The sequence below is a fragment of the Rana temporaria genome, chromosome 4, assembly GCF_905171775.1.
Source record: "Rana temporaria chromosome 4, aRanTem1.1, whole genome shotgun sequence".
NCBI lineage: Eukaryota > Metazoa > Chordata > Amphibia > Anura > Ranidae > Rana > Rana temporaria.
In genome coordinates this window covers 272,761,955-272,787,168 of record NC_053492.1, presented here as the reverse complement: position 1 = coordinate 272,787,168, position 25,214 = coordinate 272,761,955, and the positions used below count along the sequence as shown (strand labels likewise).

The following is a 25,214-nucleotide window of genomic DNA, read 5'->3' as shown; positions in this document are numbered from 1 at the left end:
TTTGGCCACTGCTGTTGGGAAGTATGTATTTGTTGTACGCATTTATAGCAGTTGTGTGTGCTTGCACCATGACAGAAGGTTTTTGTTTGTTTGCATATATTCATTTTTGTTTTTTTCATTTTACTTTTCTCAGAGAATGGTTCTTCCAATGTGGTTGCAATAGTTGTTGGCTGTGTTTTAGGCTTCCTTCTGGTCCTGCTTCTGGTAGCTGCCATTGGTATGTACAAATTCAAGTTATATTGTTTGATATTTGGGTGGGGAAGCATTTATTAATATTTATTAATACATTTTTTCCTTAGTGGCCTACCGGAAATTCAAGCAGAAGTCTATTGACAAGAAAGATGAAATATGTATTATTTATGAAGACAAAGAACTTGCTAAACTTCGAGGGTTGTCCTATGCAGTTGGATTGGCAAATGCATGTTATGCTGTCAGGTAAACAGTGTAATTAGAATTTATATGAAATGTTTGTATGGAATATGTATTAAACAGCATAGTTATAGTTATAATTTGTTTGAAATGCTCACATGTTTTTTCAACATCCCACTAGCTTATAGGCCCCAAAAAATGTATACGTTAATCCACACCCATAAATAAATGCCATACTCTAGGCCAGTCATCTTTTGTTTTTAAAATAACATAAAGACATAATTATATATTTACTTTAACCTCTTCAGCCCAGACCATTTTGTTGCTAAATGACCGGGCCACTTTTTGAGATTCGGCACAGCGTCGTTTTAACTGACAATTGGGCGGTCGTGCGACGTGGCTCCCAAACAAAATTGACGTCCTTTTTTCCCCACAAATAGAGCTTTCTTTTGGTGGTATTTGATCACCTCTGTGGTTTTTATTTTGAAAAAAATTCTATATTTTTTACTTTTTGCTTTAATAAATATCCACCAAAAATATATTAAAAAAACATATTTTTTCTCAGTTTAGGCCGATACGTAGTCTTCTACATATTTTTGGTGTTTATTGATCGGTTTGCATAAAAGTTATAGTGTCTACAAAATAGGAGATAGTTTTATGGCATTTTTATTAATAATTATTTTTTTTACTAGTAATGGCGGCGATCATCGATTTTTATCGTGACTGTGACATTATGGCGGACACATCAGACACGTTTGACACCATTTTGGGGCCATTGTCATTTTTACAGAGATCAGTGCTATAAAAATGCACTGATTACTATAAAAATTACACTGGCAGTGAAGGGGTTAACCTGTAGGGGGCGCTGAAGGGGTTAAGTGTTCCCTAGGAAGTGATTCTTACTGTAGGGGGCGTGGCTACATGTGACACATCACTGATCGTTGTTCCCGATGACAGGGAACACGATCAGTGACAGTGTCACTAGGCAGAATGGGGAGATGTTGTGTTTACACACAACATCTCCCCGTTCTTGAGCTCTGTGACCCGATCGCTAGACACCGGTGGCGATCGGGTCTGCGGGCGCGGTCACGGAGTTTGCAGCGCGTCGCGACCACACGATGGCAGTTTAAAGGGGACGTACCTGTATGCCCTTTTGCCTGTCTGTGCCATTTTGCCGACGTATATCAGCGTGCACTGGTCGGCAAGTGGTTAAAGGGTCTGTGATATATCATAGACTGCGTATGTATGGTGGTGTGTTGCACAGCACAGGAGATTGTGTATACATTTATGTAATGACAGCTGTAACTTCTTAAGCATATTTCTCAAATACCTGAACTTACTCACTTGCCCAGTGTTTTATCCCTTTAAAGACCCTGTGTTCTTTTTTTAAATGCCTCTTTATGCATTGACATATCTCCTTGGACTAAGGCCCCTTTCACATTTGCGGACCGTATGTCCACATTTTCATCCATCCGTTTGCAGATGAAAACGGGACATACATTGGTCCCTATGTGATTGCGGGTGTCAGCGGATGAACATCCGCTGACACCCATAATCACCCGCCTCCGCAAAGCTCAGATTTTGCGGACGGAAGAAAATCATATTTTTTCTTCCGTCTGCAGATCGGATCGGATGAACACGGACACACGGTCCGTGTTCATCCGATCCCCCCATAGGGTAGAGCGGAGAAAAGACAGGGAGGTCCCTGCACAGTGTGCGGGGACTGCCCTGTCAGCCGACGGTTCAGCAGGGATTTTACGGAGGATCCCCGCTGAGCTGACGGACACACGGAGGCGGATCATTACTGATCCGCCCCGTGTGAAAGGGCTCTTAGTCTAGTGTACAGTCACCTGTTGACTTGGCACCATCCACAGACATCTTAACTTGTCAATAAGACACAGAAGTTGAATCTAACATAATTTTATTTCCGACAATTGCAGTACAGATGATGCTTTTACAGTCTTCTGAAGTGTAAGAAGTCAATGACTTTCCTGTCTCTGTGAATAACTAACACTGACTGAAATAACATGGAATTAATGGGGGAATAACGTTATCACAAAGTTAACAAGTTAAAGTGGCCAGAAATTAACACTAGATGTCAGCATACTATTGAAGAATGATAACCTAATGCAGATCAATGCAAAACATAATAAATACATGAGAGTGGGGCGAATCACCCTGCAATATGAAATCATGTATGTTGATGTGCCAGAAATGCACTTGGTTCCTCTGTAGTAGCAACTCACAGCATTTTTGTGAATTGAGTGTTAGCCCTGCCCAGTTTTCTTTTGCTAAACTACTGAATCATGTCCCTACTTTTTATGTTCACAACAAAAAGACTAATTGCTCTGTAGTCTAAATTAAAACTTCGAGAGCTAATCAGGCCCCTTGAGTTAACACAGAAGTGTGGACAGTATACAGGGCAGCTCTGAATTTTAAGCAAGATCAATACTGTATGTATTTGACAAGAGCCAGATTCAGGTAAAGTGTACCTAAACTCAAAAGCAAAAAAGGAATTTATTGCAGCGTACCAATCCTTATATGTGGTGGCTGCATTTGTTTTCTCTACTTTCACCTGTTGATCCAGCCGGTAAGAGAGTAACGCTATACAGTAGATCTGGATTTAACAAAAAAACTAAGGAAAAAAACGAAAAAAGACAAATAAAGAAAAACTCAATGTATTGAAAGCCCATTTAGAAAACCGCTAAGTTTATGCATATGTATGCAATTCCTGGAATTGTACCTAAAATGTTTCTAAATCTAAGAACACAAATACAATATAATGTGTATTACCAGTCCTTAGATGTTGTGGTGTCATTTGATTTTTTCTTTGTTTTCACCTGGTAATTCCGTGTCCAAAGGTGGCAATGCTTCCTCACTACTATATATCTATTGGGGAACAACATTGTCATTCTAGGACAGAAACCATGTTGAGACTATTGAATATACCCCCTCCTCATCTCCATAACCAAAGGAACAAGCTCACTGAATCTCTGGCAAGATCCACAGGTATTTTTGCCCTTGCCATACAGATATAAAAAAATATGTTTAACATATTTATATATGTTCAACCTATCTGACAGACCAAAAAGGTGCAAATTAAAGACGTTTTTTCATTAGGGTTTATGTAAATTTTAACAGGAGATCATTGAAGTTGCTTCACATTTTACCATGTTTTTACTACGTAGCAATGACAAAAAATTACAGCATTTTCTTTCCATGCTGTATGGTCTTCACTGTCTTGCAACCTAAGCACATGGCCCTTATGGTGATCCAACATGTCAAGACTAGGAATAAGCCAAACTGTTCTGGATTCTGTTTGAGCTGTTTCTTTAATACAAAATGCATTAGGTCCCCCTAAAAATTCATTCCGGACTCTTAATCTGAGGATACAGCCTAGCTGGCCAGGAATGGGGGGAGGGGATAAACCCCCCTGAACCATACAGGTCACATAACATTCATGTTTAGGGGAACAAGGGTCTTTTCACCAGAACCATGGCCCAGTGGTTGTGGGGGTCCCATGGAGAGGTTGCTTAAGCAAATCTGGAGGTGCTCTCTAAAAATAAAGGGGCCCCAGATACCCCCCATGTGAACCAGTATGGGTGCGTAGTACCCCTACTCATTCACAAAAAGAAAACAAACTAGAAATAAAGACATCCAAACGTTTGTCAATTACTTTATTAAAAAATAATAATTTCCCCCAAAAAAGCCCCTTTGTAAATCCATTGTCACAATGCCAGCCACCAACTCACCAATATTAGAAACCTGGCAAACACATGACCAATCCATACAGTACTGCTTGCCAAATGACAACTCCTCGAGCTGTGGTCAGCTATATAAGGTAATATGAAGAGTGACCATATTTGGGCAGTGGTGTGACCATTATCCCCACCCATTTTCTTATGTGATTGTCGATTCCTGGCTATGCAAGCCAATGTAATAGTGAAGGCAGTGATTGCTAGGGACACAGTGGGTACTGACAGTTGACAGAACTACTGATTGACAGTGAGAAGCTGCCATATATAGAGGCAGTATAAATACTATTTCTATATATGATACTCAGCTAACACCGAACAAGGGGCCAAATGGGTAGAAGTTTGGGCATTCATCTGCTATTTCCTAGCCTGGACAATAGAACAGTAATTCTTTAAATATTGGAGAACAACTTTTATCCCTAGATCTGGAGAACCTACATTAAATTGCAGTGAACCAGAAGCCTGGAATAAGCTTCATAATGATAACATCAAGCATGAGACCCAGAGATAGAATTTTTATTCCTGTGGCTGTGAACAATAGCCCATTATTATATAAAATTATTGTGTCTTTTCATTTATTATTTATTTTGAAGTAACATTTTATTATTTTTTTCTGCTGTTTAACAATATGGGATAATTTGGCATGTGTTCATTTCAGAAACCTAATCCGTTTCTGGGGAAAGTTCTGAGCATTCATTCTTGAAAACAACTTTTGGATTTTCTGCTGGTCACTGATTATTATGACAATTGATTCTGTATAATCAGCAGTTTTTTTTTCAGTACTTTGCCAACAAAAAGTGAAATGGAGAACTTACCTAGCTTTCCTCGGGAGAATTTAACCCTCTGTGATTTCTTGGGAAGCGGAGCCTTTGGTGAAGTGTATGAAGGAACTGCTAAAGATATTCTAGGGCCTGGGACCGGGACCAGCAAAGTAGCAGTCAAGGTATTACAAACAGAAGTTGTAGAATCTGCAAAGATTTGAATTTACATTTTCGATTTTGGAAAAAATATATTTTTTGCTGCTCGAACAGAGAACAGTCTACACTCTTTAATAAAGCAGATTTGCAGCTGTTAATTATAATTAATTTGGTTATATTTGGAAGATTCCTACCTAGTTTTACATTCTGATGCAAGCATATATGAATAATTGAAATAACTGTCCCTGCATATACAAACTAAACTAGACTCTGAAATAAACCAAAGGGAGGGCAATTTAGAAACAGGCGTTCTTTAAAAAAAACATGTTGTACAGATTGACACACAGTCTTGATCAACCTATTCACAGGTGGTAGATGTCTGTAAATGTAACATATTTGCCAGTGGAATTTCTATTGCTAAATTTTTTATTTGGTTAAGAAATACAAGTGTAACTAGGGCACTAGGCACTAGGTACAGTATACATATTATATCACCTTAGCAAAAAGAGCCACAAGTTTGCTGGCTACCTGCCATGTGGATACCAATTCTTTGTCCTATAAGAATGGAGCACAAAAAAGTAGTACATTTTTTGAGCTGGGTGATGATGGACACTCGCCTCTTCTGCTTCTCATTGGTCCAGTGATAGTACAGAGGAGGTTGCTGACGAATGGTGCTGTTACAGTGCAGATTGTTGACCAGGTTGTGATGTCTAACTGGGATGACTGTAACACAAGCATTTCTTGGTAGTAATAAACAACTGATATGTAAAACAATTTATTTCAGGAGTGTATTTATCTCTGTGCCCAGAGTCCAGCTTTATATTTTAGAAACAGAAATTTATGCTGTGGCTTCAGGTTGTAGAATTACAGGAAGCCTATATGAAGAAAATACAAAAAGCGATATTGCTGAACTCACCTTTTACAATAATAGCTGGCTGGCTGTTATCCTAATCCAAAGGCTGCAGGTCTTTCTAAAATACTAGCCCAAAACAAGTATGCAGACTTTACTCTAAATTCACCATCTGCATGCCTAGTCCAAGGTAATGATTCAGAAAGTATTAAACCATAAACAACGAGGCAACTAACTTTTTATCGGTAGGCAGGTTCCATAGTCGTTTCAGTACAAGTTTCCCTTAATACATTTCACAGAAATTCATTGTAGTATTGGTGCATGGAATTACCGATAAGGCAAAGATAATTAACCAAAAAGAACATGTAAATCTCCTAGAAGCCAAGGCTTCAGTTCTGTAATATTTTTTTTTGGAGGATCAAGCCAGCAACGGACTTTGGGGGTTATTTACTAAAGGCAAATCCACTGTGTACTTCCAAATGCACTGCAAGTGCACTTGGAAGTGCAGTCGCTGTAGATCTGAGGGGGACATGGAAAATAAAAAACAGCATTTTTGCTTGCACATGATTGGATGATAAAATCAGCAGAGATTCACCTCATTTCAGATCTTCCCCTCAGGTCTACATTGACTGCACTTCCAAGTGCACTTGTAGTGCAAAGTGGACTTACCTTTAGTAAATGAACCCCATAGTCCGTAAAGAGATCCTGTGCAGGAGCAATTATTGCCCTTCCCTATGCACTCACCTGCCATTTACCAACACTTACTTACTATGTACTAATAGACTAATAGAAGAGTAGCATTTGTAATACTTTGGAAATTATACAACTGGGGTCAGAACTCAAGCACTCCCTTATGTTCAAAATGTGTTAAAGGATGGAGAAGTCTCCTGCATGTCTTAGTGACTCTCAGGAAGTTAGGTGTTTACTGCCTAATACCACTTGAATATTACAGACCAGAAATACACTTAGGGGATCATGAAGAATAACTCCCACTTATCATCTGCCTTCAAAAATAAATGGCAGATTAAAGGTCTGCCTTACCCACATTTTATGTAAAGGGCTCCTATATCCCAAATAGAACTTGTGCAGATGCAGTCTGCTAAAATGGTATGTCTACTCTTGGATGGAATCATCTAAGGATGAAGAGACAAACACCTAACAGGTTCCTTTAGGATTGTCTTTTTATTTTTCTTTATTGATCGATCAAGAGGGGAAAATCATTTTTAGTCCTTAATAAAATCTTTTTTTAAATATGCCTTTTTAGATTACTTGCACCATGGTATATGGCTAAGGGTTCAAAATAGCTTTGGAATAAATGTGCAATAGCCAAACTTTATAATGTGTGTAAATACCTTGATTTTCATGGTTACCACATTTTCTATTACTGTTGTGTTGAATAGACTCTGAAGAGCGGTGCAACTGATAATGAGAAGGTGGAATTTTTGAAAGAGGCCCACTTGATGAGGTAAAGTCAAATATCATAACTGCACTTTTAATATGATGTCATTTAAATTGTCTTGTGTAAACTGATAACATGGCAATAAATATAGTTGTGCACATACAAACTACCTAAGAAAGGGAGGATAATTACAGTCAAGACATGGCAAAGGTGCAACATACATCCATGTTAAAATTACTTAAAGCAAATTTAATTTGAGAAATGAAAATGCATTGTTGCCACTTATCTTGTCTATACAAAAGGAACTTCTCTCTTAAGCCTCATTCAGACGAGGCAGACTACGTCGCTACAGATTCCGCCAGCTCAGCAGGAGATCTCTCCACTGATCTCTGCTGAGCTGGCGGATGACAGGTCCCTCTCTGCTCATTGAGCGGGAAGGGGCTTGTCGAGCGCCGCTGTCTCTTATGGAGAGATCTGATGAAAACGGACAGCATGTCCGTTTTCATCAGATCTCACCCGATCCGATCCGCCATGGGCGGATGGCGGCGTATCGCTATACGTCTGATTTTAGCGGATCGGGTCGGATGTCACCGCTGACATCCCACGCTCCATAGGCTTGCAGTGTTCCTGGGACACTAATCAGAAACAAACGAGCAGACCAGGAGGCTTAATCGTTGATTCAGATACATTTTTAGGAGGTTAGCAATGGCTTTCTACACATGTCCCATAGCACACAATTTCTTTATCAAATGTAACATTACTAGATTTTTTTCAGTACTGTAATTAAATAAGCACAGGTAATGTACAATCCGATGTAAAGGAAATATTTACTAAAAGACTATGTATTAAATGTATTTTAGTAAGGCCAAAGCTCTTTTGGCCCTACTTCTCCTATGGATCACAGAAGTGCAGTTCTTTCTGCACTCCTGTAATGTTTTTTTCAGTCACTCAGCTGGTCCAGGCTGGGGAACGAAATTATGTACGTGATGGCTTAATACCTTAATATAAAGTGTGTACAGTGAAAAAAAAAAATCAGTAGAAATGTAATCAAACACTAAATAGTAAACATAAGTGTACATAAAATTGTGATCAATCATACATTCCATCAACTTGATAAGAGTCACAGAACAATAATGTCCAATAACCAATTAAAGCAAAAAAGTTTTAAGTCCAAAAAAGGGTCATCAAATTTTTTTCCAGTGAGAAGGTGATTTCATTTATTATTATTATAAATGAATGGGTGACTGTAGGAATCCTTCACCAACACAAAGCACTCATCCCATTCACCAGATGAGGATGATCCCTATTACAGAGATCGTAACTGCTTTGAAAAAATTGGATATCTTTGAAGATTCGTCTCAGCAAGCCTATTTGTATGTTTTTTACTTCTGTTTTTGCTGGATGGCTTTAAGAGGCTTTTATGATATACTTCACCATGGGAGATTGTATCTTGTTTCATGTCTGATCCGGACATGTGTGGCCATCTCTTCTTAAATGATTAATCGGAGGTATCACTGGGCTTGCTGGGACGGATATTCAAAGATATCCCATTGTTTCCAAAGCGGTTACGATAGGGAGCGCAGTTCATCACATACATATTTTCACTTACTAGTTTATTACAACTTTGGAACGGGCAGCTCCATTAGATTAAAATTATGCACTTTTTTTCAACTGCACAGGCAGAGAAGAATACCAATGTTTCCCCTACAAAATACCAGGCTGGGGAATGATCCCAACTTTACAGTCAGGATCCACCCAAATTCCTGGATTGGCAGCTGACTCAGTCTCTCAGCTGCACCACTGGAGAAGGCCAAGCCAGGTTCTCCCTCCCCTCCTCAGCCCAGCGCTCCATTGAGCGTTGGAGGGGTAGAGCACAGAACAGTCACAAGGTCTCTGCTCACAGCAGAGGGGAGAACTGACCGATCAGTGGTGTTTGATCGCTCAGTTCTCAGTGCAGAGACGGTGGGGGACAGATGCAGAATCCATTCCAATGCTGCATCCAACTAGGTGAGTATACATTTTTTTTGTTTTTTTGTTAACCCCATACTTCTCTTTTAAGAAGATTAGAAATTATCATGATAACAACATAACAGTCTCTGACTTTGTGTCCAGTCAGTTCCATCATCCTAATATTCTGAAGCTACTTGGAGTCTGTCTTTTTAATGAGCCTCAGTACATGATCTTAGAATTAATGGATGGTGGCGATCTACTTTCATACTTAAGAGGAGCACGACCAAATACTATGGTAAGTTTGTTTTCTGTCCATGTGTTGCAAAGAAATACTTGTCTAAAATATGCCTATATATGCAGTTGAAAGTCCAATAGCCCCTCTACCAATCACAGAATGCTTTGCATTCACCGAAAAACAATGCAAGGTGCTTTGTGAACATACAAGCTACACAGATAGTTACATGCTGTGATCTTAACCTATTTTCAGTGCCAGATGTTAGGCTCTGACCATACTGTACTGTTCATTTATTTTTACAATGATTTTGAAAATTGGTAAAAATTATTTCTGGCTGGAGTTCAGCATTAACATTCTAAACCCTAACTGAAGGATGATGATATATCAAATGTATGATATTATATTATAATTAATCTGATATGTATCATATAAATTATAATGTATCATAGCAATTGCCAGATGTTTTCTTGTATTCAAACTGTTTATTGAGTTTTAATTTTTTTATGCATCTCAGTGCTGCTAATTTCTTACGGCAACCTTCAGGCATTTTCTATCTGCATACTCCCTCTCCCTCCTATATTAGCTGCACATCATTGCCTAGGACCGACTTTCTGATAGTTACAACAGTGAACCATGCATGCGCAATATGTTTTGGCACAGCTGCTTGTAGCCTTGACTAGTAGCTAATCATGTTGTAAAGCACTGCACAAACTGTTGGCGCTATATAAATCCTGTATAATAATAATAATTTATTTTTACAATGATTTTGAAAATTGGTAAAAATTATTTCTGGCTGGAGTTCAGCATTAACATTCTAAACCCTAACTGAAGGATGATGATATATCAAATGTATGATATTATATTATAATTAATCTGATATGTATCATATAAATTATAATGTATCATAGCAATTGCCAGATGTTTTCTTGTATTCAAACTGTTTATTGAGTTTTAATTTTTTTATGCATCTCAGTGCTGCTAATTTCTTACGGCAACCTTCAGGCATTTTCTATCTGCATACTCCCTCTCCCTCCTATATTAGCTGCACATCATTGCCTAGGACCGACTTTCTGATAGTTACAACAGTGAACCATGCATGCGCAATATGTTTTGGCACAGCTGCTTGTAGCCTTGACTAGTAGCTAATCATGTTGTAAAGCACTGCACAAACTGTTGGCGCTATATAAATCCTGTATAATAATATTAATGTGACAAGATGTCAATGCAGGAGCACAAAGGGAAGACAGTGACAGTGCATTTGTCACTCTACAACAGGTGGTGCCTAAACAAGGGCCAGCATTGCCAAGAATTATTTCAGTAAAAGTTGCATATTTAAAAATATGCACCTTTAACTTTAGAAGTTACATTAACAAGTCAAAGCCTAAATGGTAAAGTTTAGATCTATTTTAAGTAGATTTTTTTTTTTTGGTATTTTATATTGGCTACATTCCAATCTTGTCAACATGCTGCATTTTAATTTTGACTTCCGTGGAACTAAATTAAAAGTAGTTTAGTTGCTATTAAGATGCATGAAGCCTGGTGATGACAAGCTAGAAAAAGAAAAACCTTTGCTTACGCTACCTCTTACTATGTCATAAAGTCATAAATCATATATAAAATGCCATCATGAGAATGTTGTGTGAACATTAGTCAGTTAAATGAAAGGATGGTAGCTTTCACTGTTCTTCTTTTCAATTCTTCTAGTATGAAGACCCATTGCTTTCTTCCATGGATCTTCTTGACATATCACTTGACATTTCAAGAGGATGTGCTTATTTGGAGAGATTACATTTTGTACACAGGTACTACTTTGATGCTGTAACTATGACTTTTTCATTTTTCTAGTTAAGAAAACAGAGCAGTAGAAAAATTGTTATAATTATCTGGAGCTAAATAAGAAAATGTGCAAAATAAAATGTTACAGTTCTAGGCAGTACTTGTGAAACTACATACAAAGACAACTGTGTGTAACACAGGGTTACTTTCTGCTTAGCAGTCAATCCCCTGGGATACAGAACACCTGACTTCAGTTCACAGCAGTTGGAGATCTGCTAGCTGAATACTGGACCTACCAATCCTCATAGGTCACGGATGGAGCTCCAACCTCAAGACCTCACAGCAACATAGCAGTAATTATGCTTTGACTTCCAAGTTATCCAACACAGGTACCCGAGGTCCCAAATCACCTAGGGTGAAAATCATCACCCAGGCCATTGCACCCTCACACAGGGTAGCAACTAGCCTGGTAGAACCAGTTTAACTAGTTCCCCCTACCAGAGCCCTAAAATTACAGGTGTCTGGTCTCTCTTCTTCATATACATGTTCTTCCATCAAGAATACTCACCAGACAAATAAATCAATGTCCACACAGGATTGCCATTACCTTTTATCAGAAGGTAAATTCTTTACTTGTATAAAATAAAATTACAAGTTTCAAAAGCAGAAAAAGGATTTCCCTTTTTCATTTCTTCCCATAATTAAACTCCATTAGGAGACGTTTAAGTTACACACAATTAGTAGTGTTTTTCTTCCAATGAAGGGGCTGTTGATATCCCTCTCACATATTGGCTTTTGAACAAAATCACATATACTGACTTTAACCTAGGTTTATAAATGTGAGCTTATGTGTACGTGGACTTACTGTTTCCTTTGCATCTTTGAACTTTTATAAAACAAATACAAAAATTCAAGGAGAGTGACCTAGTGCCCCAAACACACTGTACTTCCATTGGGAGAAGACAGTGATTATAACAAGAGAATCTAGCAGGCTGGGTTTACCCAAGTTAATCGATCGATCAACTTGGTACATTCAGCCTGCCCATTAAGGGTTCAAATCTCAGATGGTTCCTGCTATGTACGCCTTGTGGGCACAGACACTTAGATTAACAACTGGCATATAAATAAATTATGAAAAAAATTCTCCTTCCTACAAGAGGAAGAAAAAAACACTGCGCTAACACAATAAATGAACCAAGAAAATATACGTGAGTGTATAAAGAGCTGCCAGTATTAATACTCAGGATACCAAAGTAAATACAACAGAAAAAACAAAGAAAATACGGCGCTCAAAGAACCAAATAATCAATATACCAATAGGTAATGTTGATCTATATGGATAGTGACAACCAATAAATAATTGAAAATTATTAATGAAACCGTGAAGAAGTTATGATAAAATTCCAGTGCTCAACAATACAATTATAGATATGATATTGGTGAAATGTAATAAAAGTCCATAAACACAATCCTTATTCAAATGAATAAAAAGTTCATGTGAAGCTGATAAGTAAATAAGGGTGAGACAGAGATCCTCCACCGGAAAAAGCACCCAAATATTGAGATGTAGTCTCCTTACCAGATCGATAGATCGTATTTCAACGATCACATGGGGCTCAGGGACGTTTAAAGCAGACAAAGGAAGCGTAGAGGAGACGCTGCTTCCCCTCATGTTTTATTGCGCTCTTACTTCTACATAATTGTAAGTGCACTACTATTTCTTATTAAATCCTATATCAAGCGGTTTTACACTATGTGGTCCCCCTGTTTTTTCATTTCATGGGAGCCCGGATGGCTACTGTCCTATTGAAGCATTTTTGAAGTACACAGGATTTGGAATTGCTGTTTACACCTTCCACACTAAGAGATAGTCTCATTGGGAAGACTTTAAACGTCCCTGAGCCCCATGTGATCGTTGAAATACGATCTATATATCTGGTAAGGAGACTACATCTCAATATTTGGGTGCATTTTCCGGTGGAGGATCTCTGTCTCACCCTTATTTACTTATCAGCTTCACATGTACTTTTTATTCATTTGAATAAGGATTGTATTTATGGACTTTTATTACATTTCACCAATACCATATCTATAATTGTATTGTTGAGCACTGGAATTTTATCATAACTTCTTCACGGTTTCATTAATAATTTTCAATTATTTATTGGTTGTCACTATCCATATAGATCAACATCACCTATTGGTATATTGATTATTTGGTTCTTTGAGCGCCATATAAATAAATTATCAAATATATTTATAAGGGTTGACATGTTTGTTATGTAAGTGGCAGCTTTAAAAAGTGCTTATCCCAGCATAAAATATTTCTTCAAACAAAGGTCTGCTACGTTTCAAAAGAGACATCATCTCCTCTCTTCACATTTGGCAAGAAGACTGAGGAAAAAATAAGTGGCTGGTGAGCTACACTGTTCTCACCTGCAAAACCTACGTATTCTAAAATAAGGGATCAGTGCTTAAAGGGGTTGCAAAGGTACACAATTTTGTTTCCTAAATAGCTTCCTTTACCTTAGTGCAGTCCTCCTTCACTTACCTCATCCTTTGATTTTGCTTTTATATGTCCTTATTTCTTCTGAGAAATCCTCACTTCCTGTTCTTCTGTCTGTAACTCCACAAGGGAGGGTGTGAGCACGATACTCCACACCAGGGAGAAAGCCTTGCATTACTGTGTGGAGTTACAGACAGAAGAACAGGAAGCTAAGATTTCTCAGAAGAAATAAGGACATTTAAAAGCAAAATGGAAGGATGAGGTAAGTGAAGGAGGGCTGCACTAAGGTAAAGGAAGCTATGTAGGAAAAACAAATTGTACCTTTACAACCCCTTTGATTTCTAAATTAATTTCTAAATTATCATTCTAATGAACAGGAGAAAAATGTGCCTGGGGAGAGAAAAAAGGACTCTCCTTTTGTCCTGAAGTGTTGTCTTCAACAATATGCCAAGAACACTCAGTAGAATGTGGTAGGCTCCAGATTGTGCTCTGCATGTTATAAATGATTTATAAAATACAACACCGTATAATGTAATAACAGTAATGTCCTGTGGTGCGTGGCTTGCAATATCTGCCCTCCAAAATAAATCAGCCCTTTGTGTTCTTTTGCCTGGTTGTCTCTATAGCACCAAAAAACACCAACATTATCAGATAAACTGAATCTCCACCTGATGATTATTCCAGAAAATTAGCAAATCACAATTATGTACACAGGGAAGACCCAGAAACCAGTTATTTTATGTCCTGATGATATATAACTTGGAAAATGTTTCTAGTTACTTATCTATACCATACTACCTTAGCTGCATATCTCCTTACAGACAATGGTGACCTCTTGTCTAAAAAACTCCACTGCTTTTTTTCTCTCTTAAAGAATTTAGGGCCAGATTCACCAAAGAGATACGACGGCGTATCTCCTGATACGCCGTCGTATCTCTGTTTCTATCTATGCGACTGATTCATAGAATCAGTTACGCATAGATATCCCTAAGATCCGACAGGTGTAATTGTTTTACACTGTCGGATCTGAGGATGCAATACCGCGGCCGCCGCTGGGGGGAGTTCGCGTCGTAAACCAGCGTCGGTTATGCAAATTAGGAGTTACGGCGATTCCCGACGGATTTTCGCGTTCGCTACGTCGCCGCTAGTCTAGTTTCCCGTCGCAAAGTTAGTCGTTTTTTTTTGGTGCCCTAACTTTAGTCAGCAAACGTATTGCTGTCTAAAGTATGGCCGTCGTTCCCGCGTCTAAATTTAAAAATGAACGTCGTTTGCGTAAGCCGTCCGGGAATACGTAATTACGCTACGCCTGTCGTCGTTCGAAAAAATCAGGTCTCCCCTGCCCCTGTATATACAGCTCAAATTATGTTATTGAATTTAAATGGCACACGCCCATTTGAATTGGCCCGCCTTGCGCCGGAGGTCGCCGGCGTAGGTTTTCATCGCAAGTGCTTGGTGAATCAGGCACTTGCGATGAAAACTTGCGGCGGTGTAACGTATCTACGATACGTTACGCCGCCGCTCACCTACGTGAATCTGGCCCATTGTTACTTGGCACATACATAGATGGATGAATGATGAATTGGATTGGTGTGCCAAAGAATAAAAAAATTTTCATTGATGGTAGCGTTTTACATTAACACTCCTGAGCCAGGATAGCTTTTGTCCAACCTACATTACAAACATTTGTTACAGTATAATGTTAATTTCTATCTAAAAGCATTTGCATATCTTTGTCCACTGATTAATTTTGGATCATTGTGCTCATTATACATTTTCACTGTTTGTTAGAGACTTGGCTGCCCGCAATTGCTTGATTTCGGTGAAAGAATACAATGACCCAACAAGAACAGTGAAGATTGGGGATTTTGGACTTGCTAGAGATGTATATAAAAGTGACTATTACAAAAAGAAGGGAGAAGGACTTCTGCCTGTCCGATGGATGGCTTTGGAAAGTCTTATTGATGGGATCTTCACCAATCGCTCTGATGTATGGTGAGTTTTACTACCTCAAATTGTGAACTTATTTAAAAAAATAAAAAGTGTTCAGGTAGGGATCAGGGCAAGTACAGGAAGAATACCAAATATAGAGGGTGCAGCTCTGCATAGACACCAATCTGCTTCCAGATTTTATTGTTAAAGCTTAATTGAACAAGCTGAATTTAGAAGCTGATTGGCTACCATGCACAGCTGCACCAGATTCTGAGTGCTCCGGTTTAGTAAATTCCCTCAAAAGTGTGTGTGTGGCTGAGCCTGGAGAGCCCTCATTATCATATACATAGGTTTTACAATAGGGTGACCAGACATCCCCGGTTTCAGAGGACAGTCCCCGAATTAAGGACCAAGTCTGTCCCCGGTTTTATCCCTGGATTGGATTTGAGCAGGGGCTGATGCAATTCTAAAAACAGTCAGTGCAAAATAATAAAAAAAAATCTGAATTACAGCTTAGGGAGAGGAGGGGTATTTTTTTCATTGTCTGTGCCCCTTTCTGATGATCGTGTGCTGGTCGGAGCAGAGGGAATATTTCTTCAGTTTCAGGTGCATGCCCATTCAACTCCGCTCGCATGTTCTTCTGCCTTGGCTCAAGTCCCGGCCAGCCGCCTGCCTGTCTCCTTGCCTTCCCTGGCGGAGTGATCTTCCTCCGCTCCCCACCCAGTAGTAGCCGGGTAAGACTTGACAGGCTGTGAGCCGGGCGGCGACGGGCATAGAGTCGCTGATTGCCACCATTACTAGTAAAAAAAATATGTCCCGGATTTCATTTTAAGAATCCGGTCACCTTATTAGTTATATCTATTTTGTTAGAGTGGGCCTGTATCTATTCATGTGCCACAACCTCATGTTGGCAGAGTCTGGAAGAGGATTGTAAATTAGGACAGGCACATAACTTGTCACCTGTTACTTTCAGTAACACATCTGCCTGTCTGTGGTCAGCTTTAAGGTAAATGCATGTGGATGTATTGTACTCCATCCTTGTTCTGTAAGATTCGTGAAAACAAACGGGAGTGACAGGTGAAGGATAGAGCACGGAGAGGGACTGCTATTCATCTATTTTTCTCTCTGAAATATGCATTTGTTGCTCACATAACTCACATAACTCATTCTGAACTTAACAGACCTCTAAAGCATTCTGCTTATTTTCTTACCTTAGTTTCTTTTCATCTCTGCTCTGTGCATGCAGCAAATATGTTGCTGCGTGAGGAACACCCTGGATTTATATTTAAATTTCCTTTTCTCACCTGTGTACGTTTTTTTTCTAATTCAAATTTTGTAATTCAACCAGTAGACAAATAAATAAATAAATACATAAATAGTGTAATAAAAATCCACCAATATACAGAATAATATATCCACAGTTGATCCAGAGGAGGAAGGCAAAAAAATCCTATAAAGCATGGTCCCATTTGCTCCAGTGGGGGAAAAATAAATTCCTTCCTGATCCCCAGAAAGCAATCATATAATGCCTGGATCAACAATCCCTGGTGTTAGTACCTTTTTTAATGTTCAGTAAGGCAGAACTTGACAAGATTTTTTATTTATTATCACATATTGATATGATTATTTGCATTAAGCTGTTGTCCTTTTTCAGGACAGGTTTACAGGTTTAATATATCGGGCACAGTATGACCTATAACAATATAATTTTGGAATATGTTTAATATATTATAAGAACTGTTTTTCCCAGCTGATATTTATATATATATATTTCTATTTCAGGTCTTTTGGGGTTCTTTTGTGGGAGCTCTTTACATTGGGTCAGCAGCCTTATCAAGGTTATTCAAACATGGAGGTTTTACATTATGTACGCTCTGGAAGGAGAATAGATTCTCCTGATAACTGCCCTGATGACATGTAAGTAGAAATCCTTAATTCATTATACTAGTACCAGTGCACGTTTAAATTACCATTACTACTATCATGCAAGTTATCTTGATGTAAACAGTCTAAACAATAGACATGTGCACTCGTTTTCGTCCAAATGCATTTTTGTCCGAATTTTGTGTATTTTCATTACAGTTTTAAGAAAGGAAATTGAACGCGCACAATTCGAAATCCGAAAGATCCGACATAAAAAAATGCTTTATTTTCATTTTCGTTCGTCTATTGAACCTGCGGTCAAATGTGCCTAACCTTAACTCTATTAGTCCAAGATTATTCTACATAGAGCGGAAAGATTTGACATAGAGAGAAAAGATTTGACATTATAGAGACAGTGTTGGGGTAGACCATTCGACAAGAACGACAAAAATTCGACGAAGCAGCGAAAAACATACAAATGTTGAATCTGTCATTGAAGGCTTATGGTGTCTGTCAAAAGTTCTAAGAAGATTTGACAAGCAGCTAAACTGTATGACACCGCAATTGTAAATTTCCAGTCAAATGCTCAGCCCATAGGCTATTGAAGAATTTGAATGTTGGTTGACTAGTAATAATAATTTATAAATATAATTATTATTAGTGACATACAACATTAGAATTCTACTATAGATTGTAGGCGGAACATTAGACCGGAAATGTACGATTCGACGTACAGTTTAGCTGCTTCGTTGAATCTTCTTAGAACATTTGACAGACACCGTAAGCCTTCAATGACAGATTTGAACGAATGTCGGGAGTAACTAAATACATTTATTTTTCGGACGAAAACGAAATTCCGAAACAAAATTCAGTGCACATGTCTACTGATGCTTATGTAAACATCTTATATGCAGTGTACAACTATAACGAAAGAAATATATAATTCTACTAACATTCATTTGCTGGCTCTTTAAATAAAAATGAAATATCTGACACTAGGCTAGTTTCCACTGTGATTAAAACAATTGTGTTTAATAAAAAAATTAATATGATCACTGCATGCGTTCTAGTGAAGCTGCCCTGTTATAACACCAGAAATACTGTTTTGTTACCCAGTGGATAGCCCTGTAGATGAGCCACCCTTGATATTTGGAGCTATAAGATACCTACTAAAGTACTGAATGACTGGTTGATTGTACATGGACTATATTTGTGTATGCATATGGTTGACTCTTGCACAATATAAGGATTTGGCAACAATGCAAACTCATATCTTTCAGATTTGTTCTGGGGAGAAATGTTGGAGGGTCTCCCCTGCCCCTGTATATACAGCTCAAATTATGTTATTGAATGAATATTCAGGAGAATCTTTTTTGAAGGTTGCAACCTAGGTTTATAATGAATTGAAAGTTATGAGACATAGTGGAGATGTGTTGCTCATTACTGCCAATGTCTCATCTTTGTATACTATTATTCACATAATAAGGGTTTTGAGGCTGCTGAGCATTATTTGAATTCGAATGATTTTCTGCCTCTTATACAGAAAGAGACTGTATTAAAATTACTTTTGCTATGGAACATAATTATTTTTGGTACAGGTTGACCTTTTATTTACAACAAAATGCGTAGCAAAGGGATTAAAATCTGCTTCCAGCCTTGCAAATTTATTAATAGTTTGGTGGGAGGAAGTGCAATTTTTGGTAACCCCTATTCTTGAGTTCTTTTGGAGGCAATGTATTGATAACACCCTCCTTATATTGAGGGGCGAAGTTGATTCTAACTTTATAATCTGCCTTTACAGTAACAATTGGGGTATAAGATTTACCTATAAATGGAAAAGTGTTTTGATTAATGTTTTGGATTTGGTCATTTTTTGCAAGGGGGATTATTTTTTGATCAGAACCCATCTATAAAAAACTGTTAGGAAAGGCTACATTCCTATAGGAAGTTGCCACCACACCTCTTGGCTGAAGGCTATTCCAAGGGAACTGTTTCAAACGATTCAGGAGAAACTGCACTTAGAGGGAAGATTATGTGACACAGGTGGCTATTTTTACACAAAGTTTTTTGCAAAAGAGATTATTAGCATGATGTTTAAGAATAGGAAATGAATTCTGTCCTTAATATTGAGCATGGTTCTTTGTTAACCTCAAAAGTTTGTACATCCATAAGTGGATGTACAGTCCCTTCAGAATAAAAGTTGAGTGGGACGTTGGCGGTTTTATCAGTAACAGATTCTAGTACAGTATTCTATCCTTCTTTTAGATATTGAAGTACAATAAATAAATGTTCCTTGTTTTTTTTAGGAGTTTTAATATTTTTTTATTTGAGTTTTTATTGGGATGTTGATGTCTTATGTTGGAATGTTTTATGTTGTAAACAATTAGAATTCACACACCACAGACTATTGTAATGGCATTTCAATTATGCTTTTAATATTTGAAACTAAACAATAATGTCTGGAGCTTTGGGAGATTTTCTCTATGGCAGCAATATGATATTAGGATTTCTTTAGCCGTCAAGATTTCCCTTTTGTCCACTAGATGGCAATCTGGCAGTACTTTATAACAATTTAAAAAAAGTAAATTAAAATATATTTTTTTACCGTTTAAATTTGCATTGGTTTTGGTTTCTTGTTTTGTTATTTGGACCGTTCTGTATATTGTTATCTTATGTGGGAGTTGTTGCGGAGCGCTGGATAATCCCAATCCTAATTTATATATAACATTGACTGTGGATGTCGTTGACTAGCCCTCTTCCCCTGATGATGTCAGTTTAGCGAAGAAACTTGTTGAGCAGGGCCTGGTCCATTATGTCATCATGCACGCCGGTGAACTGTCGGCAATATTTTCCCTCTTTGTGCTGGTCTCTACATACTGTATCTCATGTGAGTGATATTTTTTCCAAATGCGAAGGTCTTTTAAACGCTACACTATAGGATTTGTCACTTTGTCCTCCTTATGCTCCATATGAGTTGTGATGTTAAATGCTGAGGCACTGGAGTACCTCTGTAGATGAAGGCTGTGTGTCAGTCAGCTGCCATCTATCTCTTATAATATAAGATCCTATATTTCTGGCAAGGAGTTTGAGCACTTGTGGGCACCACAAAGTGGACACCTGTGTGCAGTGTGATTTTGGGCACATCACTATTTTCATAAGAATAAGTGTGTTTGGTTTTACACAAGAACATTTTCACATGTTAAATATGAGACTTGCACTATAAGCTATTTTGCACAGATTTTTTAATAAATAATATAGTCTCCTGAAAAGCACAACACTGTACTCCCAGGAGACATTGCGATCAACTCCCAGCAAACACTGGGGCGCTGGGGAAGAGAGGAGACCAGGAAGTGTCTCTTGAAAACCACAGATTCACGGTATTTGAATGAACTATACATTTTTTATTAGCCAAATGTTCATATACATATTGAGCTGGTCTCGATAAGCTGTATTTAATATTTAGGGTGAACATTTCAATGTACTGTAAACCTTACTGTACTAGATTAGCTAGTACATTTCACATAATGGTTTTACGTGTTAACACTTGACATTGTGTTTTTTTTACTGTTCATGTAATACTTATGAATGTTAATTTCACCATTTCATTAGCAATAAAAGCAAGATCAAGTAACAATCAGTCTTTCTGTATGGCAACTTTAAATTTGTAGCTAGGAAAAGATGTGTTTATAAAAAAAAAAACGGAAGACCCCTCAGTCTTTAAAAATAAACCTAACCTAGCCTGTTGCCTGCGGAGCCCAAGGCTGGCTTGTAGGGGTAAGCTGCTTAGGTCACTATCCTTCTTTTTGTGGGATTGACCTAGAACTCAGCGCCTGTATGTTGCTCCTGTTAGTTAACTATATTGTCTGTTGCCACTACAGCCAGTTATTAATGGAAGTGCTGAATTCTTTAAATTCCATTTATCCTAAACATAGTTCTGAGCATGAAGAGCCGAGGAAAGGGTCGTTAATCGTCTCTTATTTCTGCTTCGCTATAGAAGATTATCATTTCCTAAACTATCCATCAATGATCAGTTTAGGGTTCAAAGATGAGAAGTGCAAGCCTATTAGAAACCTTGGCAGTTTGTATATGGCTATTTATTAGGAAGTAATGAAGTTAGCTTGTAGACTTCACAAGAAGAAATTCATTTTCCTAGGAGATTCTAATGCAATTTATTGGACAGTTTTTCTATGCAATTAAATAAGAAAACTATACCATTTTTTAAAATAACAGGAGCAATCAATGAAATAATATAAAAATGACATGACCATAAATAGATACAAATATTATGTGCACACTATTTAAAAAAAAGAAACAATTTTCCACATGATAAAAGCTGTGACAACTTGCAATATCCTTCACCTTAAAATAAGACTGTACAATACAATTGCTGCTTTACCGGCATATGTAACAAAACATAAACATATAACAAATTAATAAATTATTACAGCACATCAAACCACATCAATAATAAAACATTGTCACAACATTGGATGTGTCCAAAAAATGTCCCAATGTTCATTTGTTATACGTTGCAGATGATGCAGTCCCATTATATAAACCCAGATCCCCAAATTAGTATAAAAGGAAATTCCATCTCATGGCATATTGTTTCCAACCCATTGTAAACCTTTGCGTTGTAGTGTATATATACTGTATGTGAAAGCAGAACTAAACCCATTAATTTAGCAGTTTCCCAAAACAGTTACATTCAAGGCATGGCATGAATGATAATTCACAGTTGCCTCTGCTCTCAGCTAAACTGTTCAGGCATCAAATATCTGGTGTCATAACAAACAAAGGCTAAGATGGCAGCTTCCTTAATTGTAAAGGACAGGAGGACTTAGTTCAGCTTTAATAAGCAAATGAAACTGCAAGTATGTATTATGCCCGTACACACGGTAGTTTTTTGTGATGAAAAAAAAAAACGACGTTTTAAAAAACGTAATTTAAAATGATAGTGTGTGGGCAAAACGTTGTTTTATGTCTTCAAAAAAAACGACAAAAAAAAAAATTCGAACATGCTTGAATTTTTTATGTTGTTTTTTGTGTCATAAAAAATGACCGTGTGTGGGCAAAACGACGTTTAAAACCTGCGCATTCTCAGAAGCAAGTTAGGACGCGAGTTTGAATGGAACAGAGTGCCGTCGTACGTGCTGAACGTAACCGCGCTTTGCTAGAGCTTTTGGAAAAAACAATGGTGTGTATGCTACGTCGTTTTTGAAAATGAAGTTTGAAAAACGTCGTTTTTTTTCATGCTAAAAAACAACGTTTTTTTTCATCACAAAAAACGACCGTCTGTATGCGGCATAATAATAATTACATAGCGGGACCCATTTTGTTATTGTTTCCTGAAAACGTGAAGCTCTTGCTTGTAGAACTTGACGTGAAGCAGTCTGGAACTATGAAAAGCACTCATGGACCAGGAATAATGATTTATTTTCCCGTCGGGATTCCAGGCTGTTTTCCTGGTGGGAAAACTACTAGGGAGCATACAAACGGCCGGGATTCCCAGCTAAATGCTCCCCTGGCAGTTTTCCTGCAGGGAAAACCGGTCGTGTGTACGAGGCTTAAGGCTTTATACTTTGATCTTTAATAATTAATTGTGTACACTGCTGACTAAAAAAATGTAGCCCATTTTTTTTAAAGTGCCTGTATGCAAGGACATGTAAAGATGCACTATGTATAAATGAGTAAATAAGATCTGAGTTGCTGGTCAATATTTTACATGTGTGTGATTGTAAACTGTTAATTTGAGGTTAAAATTCCAAAATTCCATCCTGATAGCTTGATTATTTTTTTACTTGTGTATGTGCATACGCACATACACAAGACATGTTGGCCAGGAATACTGATGTTTAAACATCAGGTAGCATGCACCAGTACCATGTGCAAGTACCCAAAATTTACTTCCTGACTTTTATGCATACCTTCCAACATTTCAAGATAGGAATGAGGGACACCTACTTCAGTACCTGACCGCGATATTTTACATAATCGCGGTCAGGCAGTGCGACATTGGCCGCCCCACAACCCCTGTCACTGGAACCAGCGCTGAGCTCTGTTACTCCACCCGCAATACATTCCTATAGATGCGCTGCACAGCCTCACAGTGGCGATATCCAGCGCAATCCCATCGCGCTGGATATACAAAATCGGCGGCACCTACTGTACCAAACGTATATAGGCATAGGACACGCCCCCTGTCACACCCGCTTAAAGGTGAATTAACCCCCCAAAAAAGGTTAATAAATCCACAAGGGTTTTTTTTTTACCGCTACTATTTCTTTTTTATTGGCTTTTTAAAATAAAAAAATGCAGCAATTTATAAATGGGATGAAAGGTTTAGCACTGCGAAACATTTTTTGAAAGATAAAAAGTGGGACATTGCTCCAATTCAGGGACAATTCTCCTGAAATCAGGAACAGTTGGGTGCAATGTGGTTATGTAGCTAAAATGACAAAATCAAAGATATATATTGGTCCTATATATACATGACTCCTAAAGCGGGAGTTCACCCAATGGAGTTTTTTTTTCCCTTTTCCCCTTAGATGGATGCTCATTTTGTCTAGGGGAATTGACTAGTTATTTTAAAATATGAGCCGTACTTACCGTTTTCGAGATGCATCTTCTCCGTCGCTTCCGGGTATGGGTCTTCGGGACTGGGCGTTCCTTCTTGATTGACAGTCTTCCGAGAGGCTTCCGACGGTCGCATCCATCGTGTCACTCGTAGCCGAAAGAAGCCGAACGTCGGTGCGGCTCTATACTGCGCCTGCGCACCGACGTTCGGCTTCTTTCGGAAAATCGTGACGCGATGGATGCGACCGTCGGAAGCCTCTCGGAAGACTGTCAATCAAAATAGGAACGCCCAGTCCCGCAGCCCATACCCGGAAGTGACGGAGAAGATGCATCTCGTAAACGGTAAGTACAGCTGATATTTTAAAACAACTAGCCGATTCCCCTAGACAAAACGAGCATCCATCTAAGGGGAAAAAGTGTTATGTACGGGTGAACCCCCGCTTTAAAGACGTAGCATAAGGATGTGACATCTTACAAAATATACATCAAACACATGTATTTTTCTCTACTACTACACTGGGAAAGTATGAATATTGGTCTTTGAGGATGATTTACTAAAGGCGTAAAGATTGTTAAATTAGTTCACAAAAAAATTAAAGCTAAAGCTATGCTAATTTGGATTACCCAATCAAGTGAAAAAAAGGATTTTGTCTGAAATAAATGATTAAAGTGAACTACTGAGAAACAGATACTAATATTTAAGAAAGGTGGAGAGAGGCAGTATTAAATGGCCCAACCCCATGTGCACTATTTTCTGTTTGCTTGTTTCTCTTTTCTTACCAGCAGAGGGAACCATATATACACACAGAACTATACCATGCTTGTGTGTATTGTCTTTTATTTAGCAGTGTTAAAACACTCAGTCTGCAGTAATGAGAACACCAGACATCCTATTTGGCAACAAACAAATGTTAGCATAATAAAAAGATGTAATTTTGATAATTAATACACGTCAACATTTTGACATTGATACAAATAATTTTACTTATGTGGAAGTTTTAAAATACATCTTATCTTTGCATACACAAATTTTATATCTCTTGTAACCAGATATGCTGTATAAGATCTTGAAATTTGTAGTGCTCATGG

General features: G+C 38.0%; 1 protein-coding gene across 2 annotated transcripts in view; it reads left to right on the top strand.

The window, feature by feature from the left end:
• The window catches only part of ROS1 (ROS proto-oncogene 1, receptor tyrosine kinase), a 192,350-nt gene that overhangs the window by 141,149 nt on the left and 25,987 nt on the right, over positions 1-25,214 (top strand). For both annotated transcript variants that reach the window (XM_040350299.1, XM_040350297.1), the window contains 8 exons: positions 134-217; positions 300-435; positions 4,905-5,067; positions 7,292-7,356; positions 9,403-9,535; positions 11,180-11,277; positions 15,546-15,749; positions 17,469-17,603. In XM_040350299.1, coding sequence (XP_040206233.1) covers positions 134-217; positions 300-435; positions 4,905-5,067; positions 7,292-7,356; positions 9,403-9,535; positions 11,180-11,277; positions 15,546-15,749; positions 17,469-17,603 — 1,018 coding nt within the window. The remainder of the gene's footprint in view (positions 1-133; positions 218-299; positions 436-4,904; positions 5,068-7,291; positions 7,357-9,402; positions 9,536-11,179; positions 11,278-15,545; positions 15,750-17,468; positions 17,604-25,214) is intronic.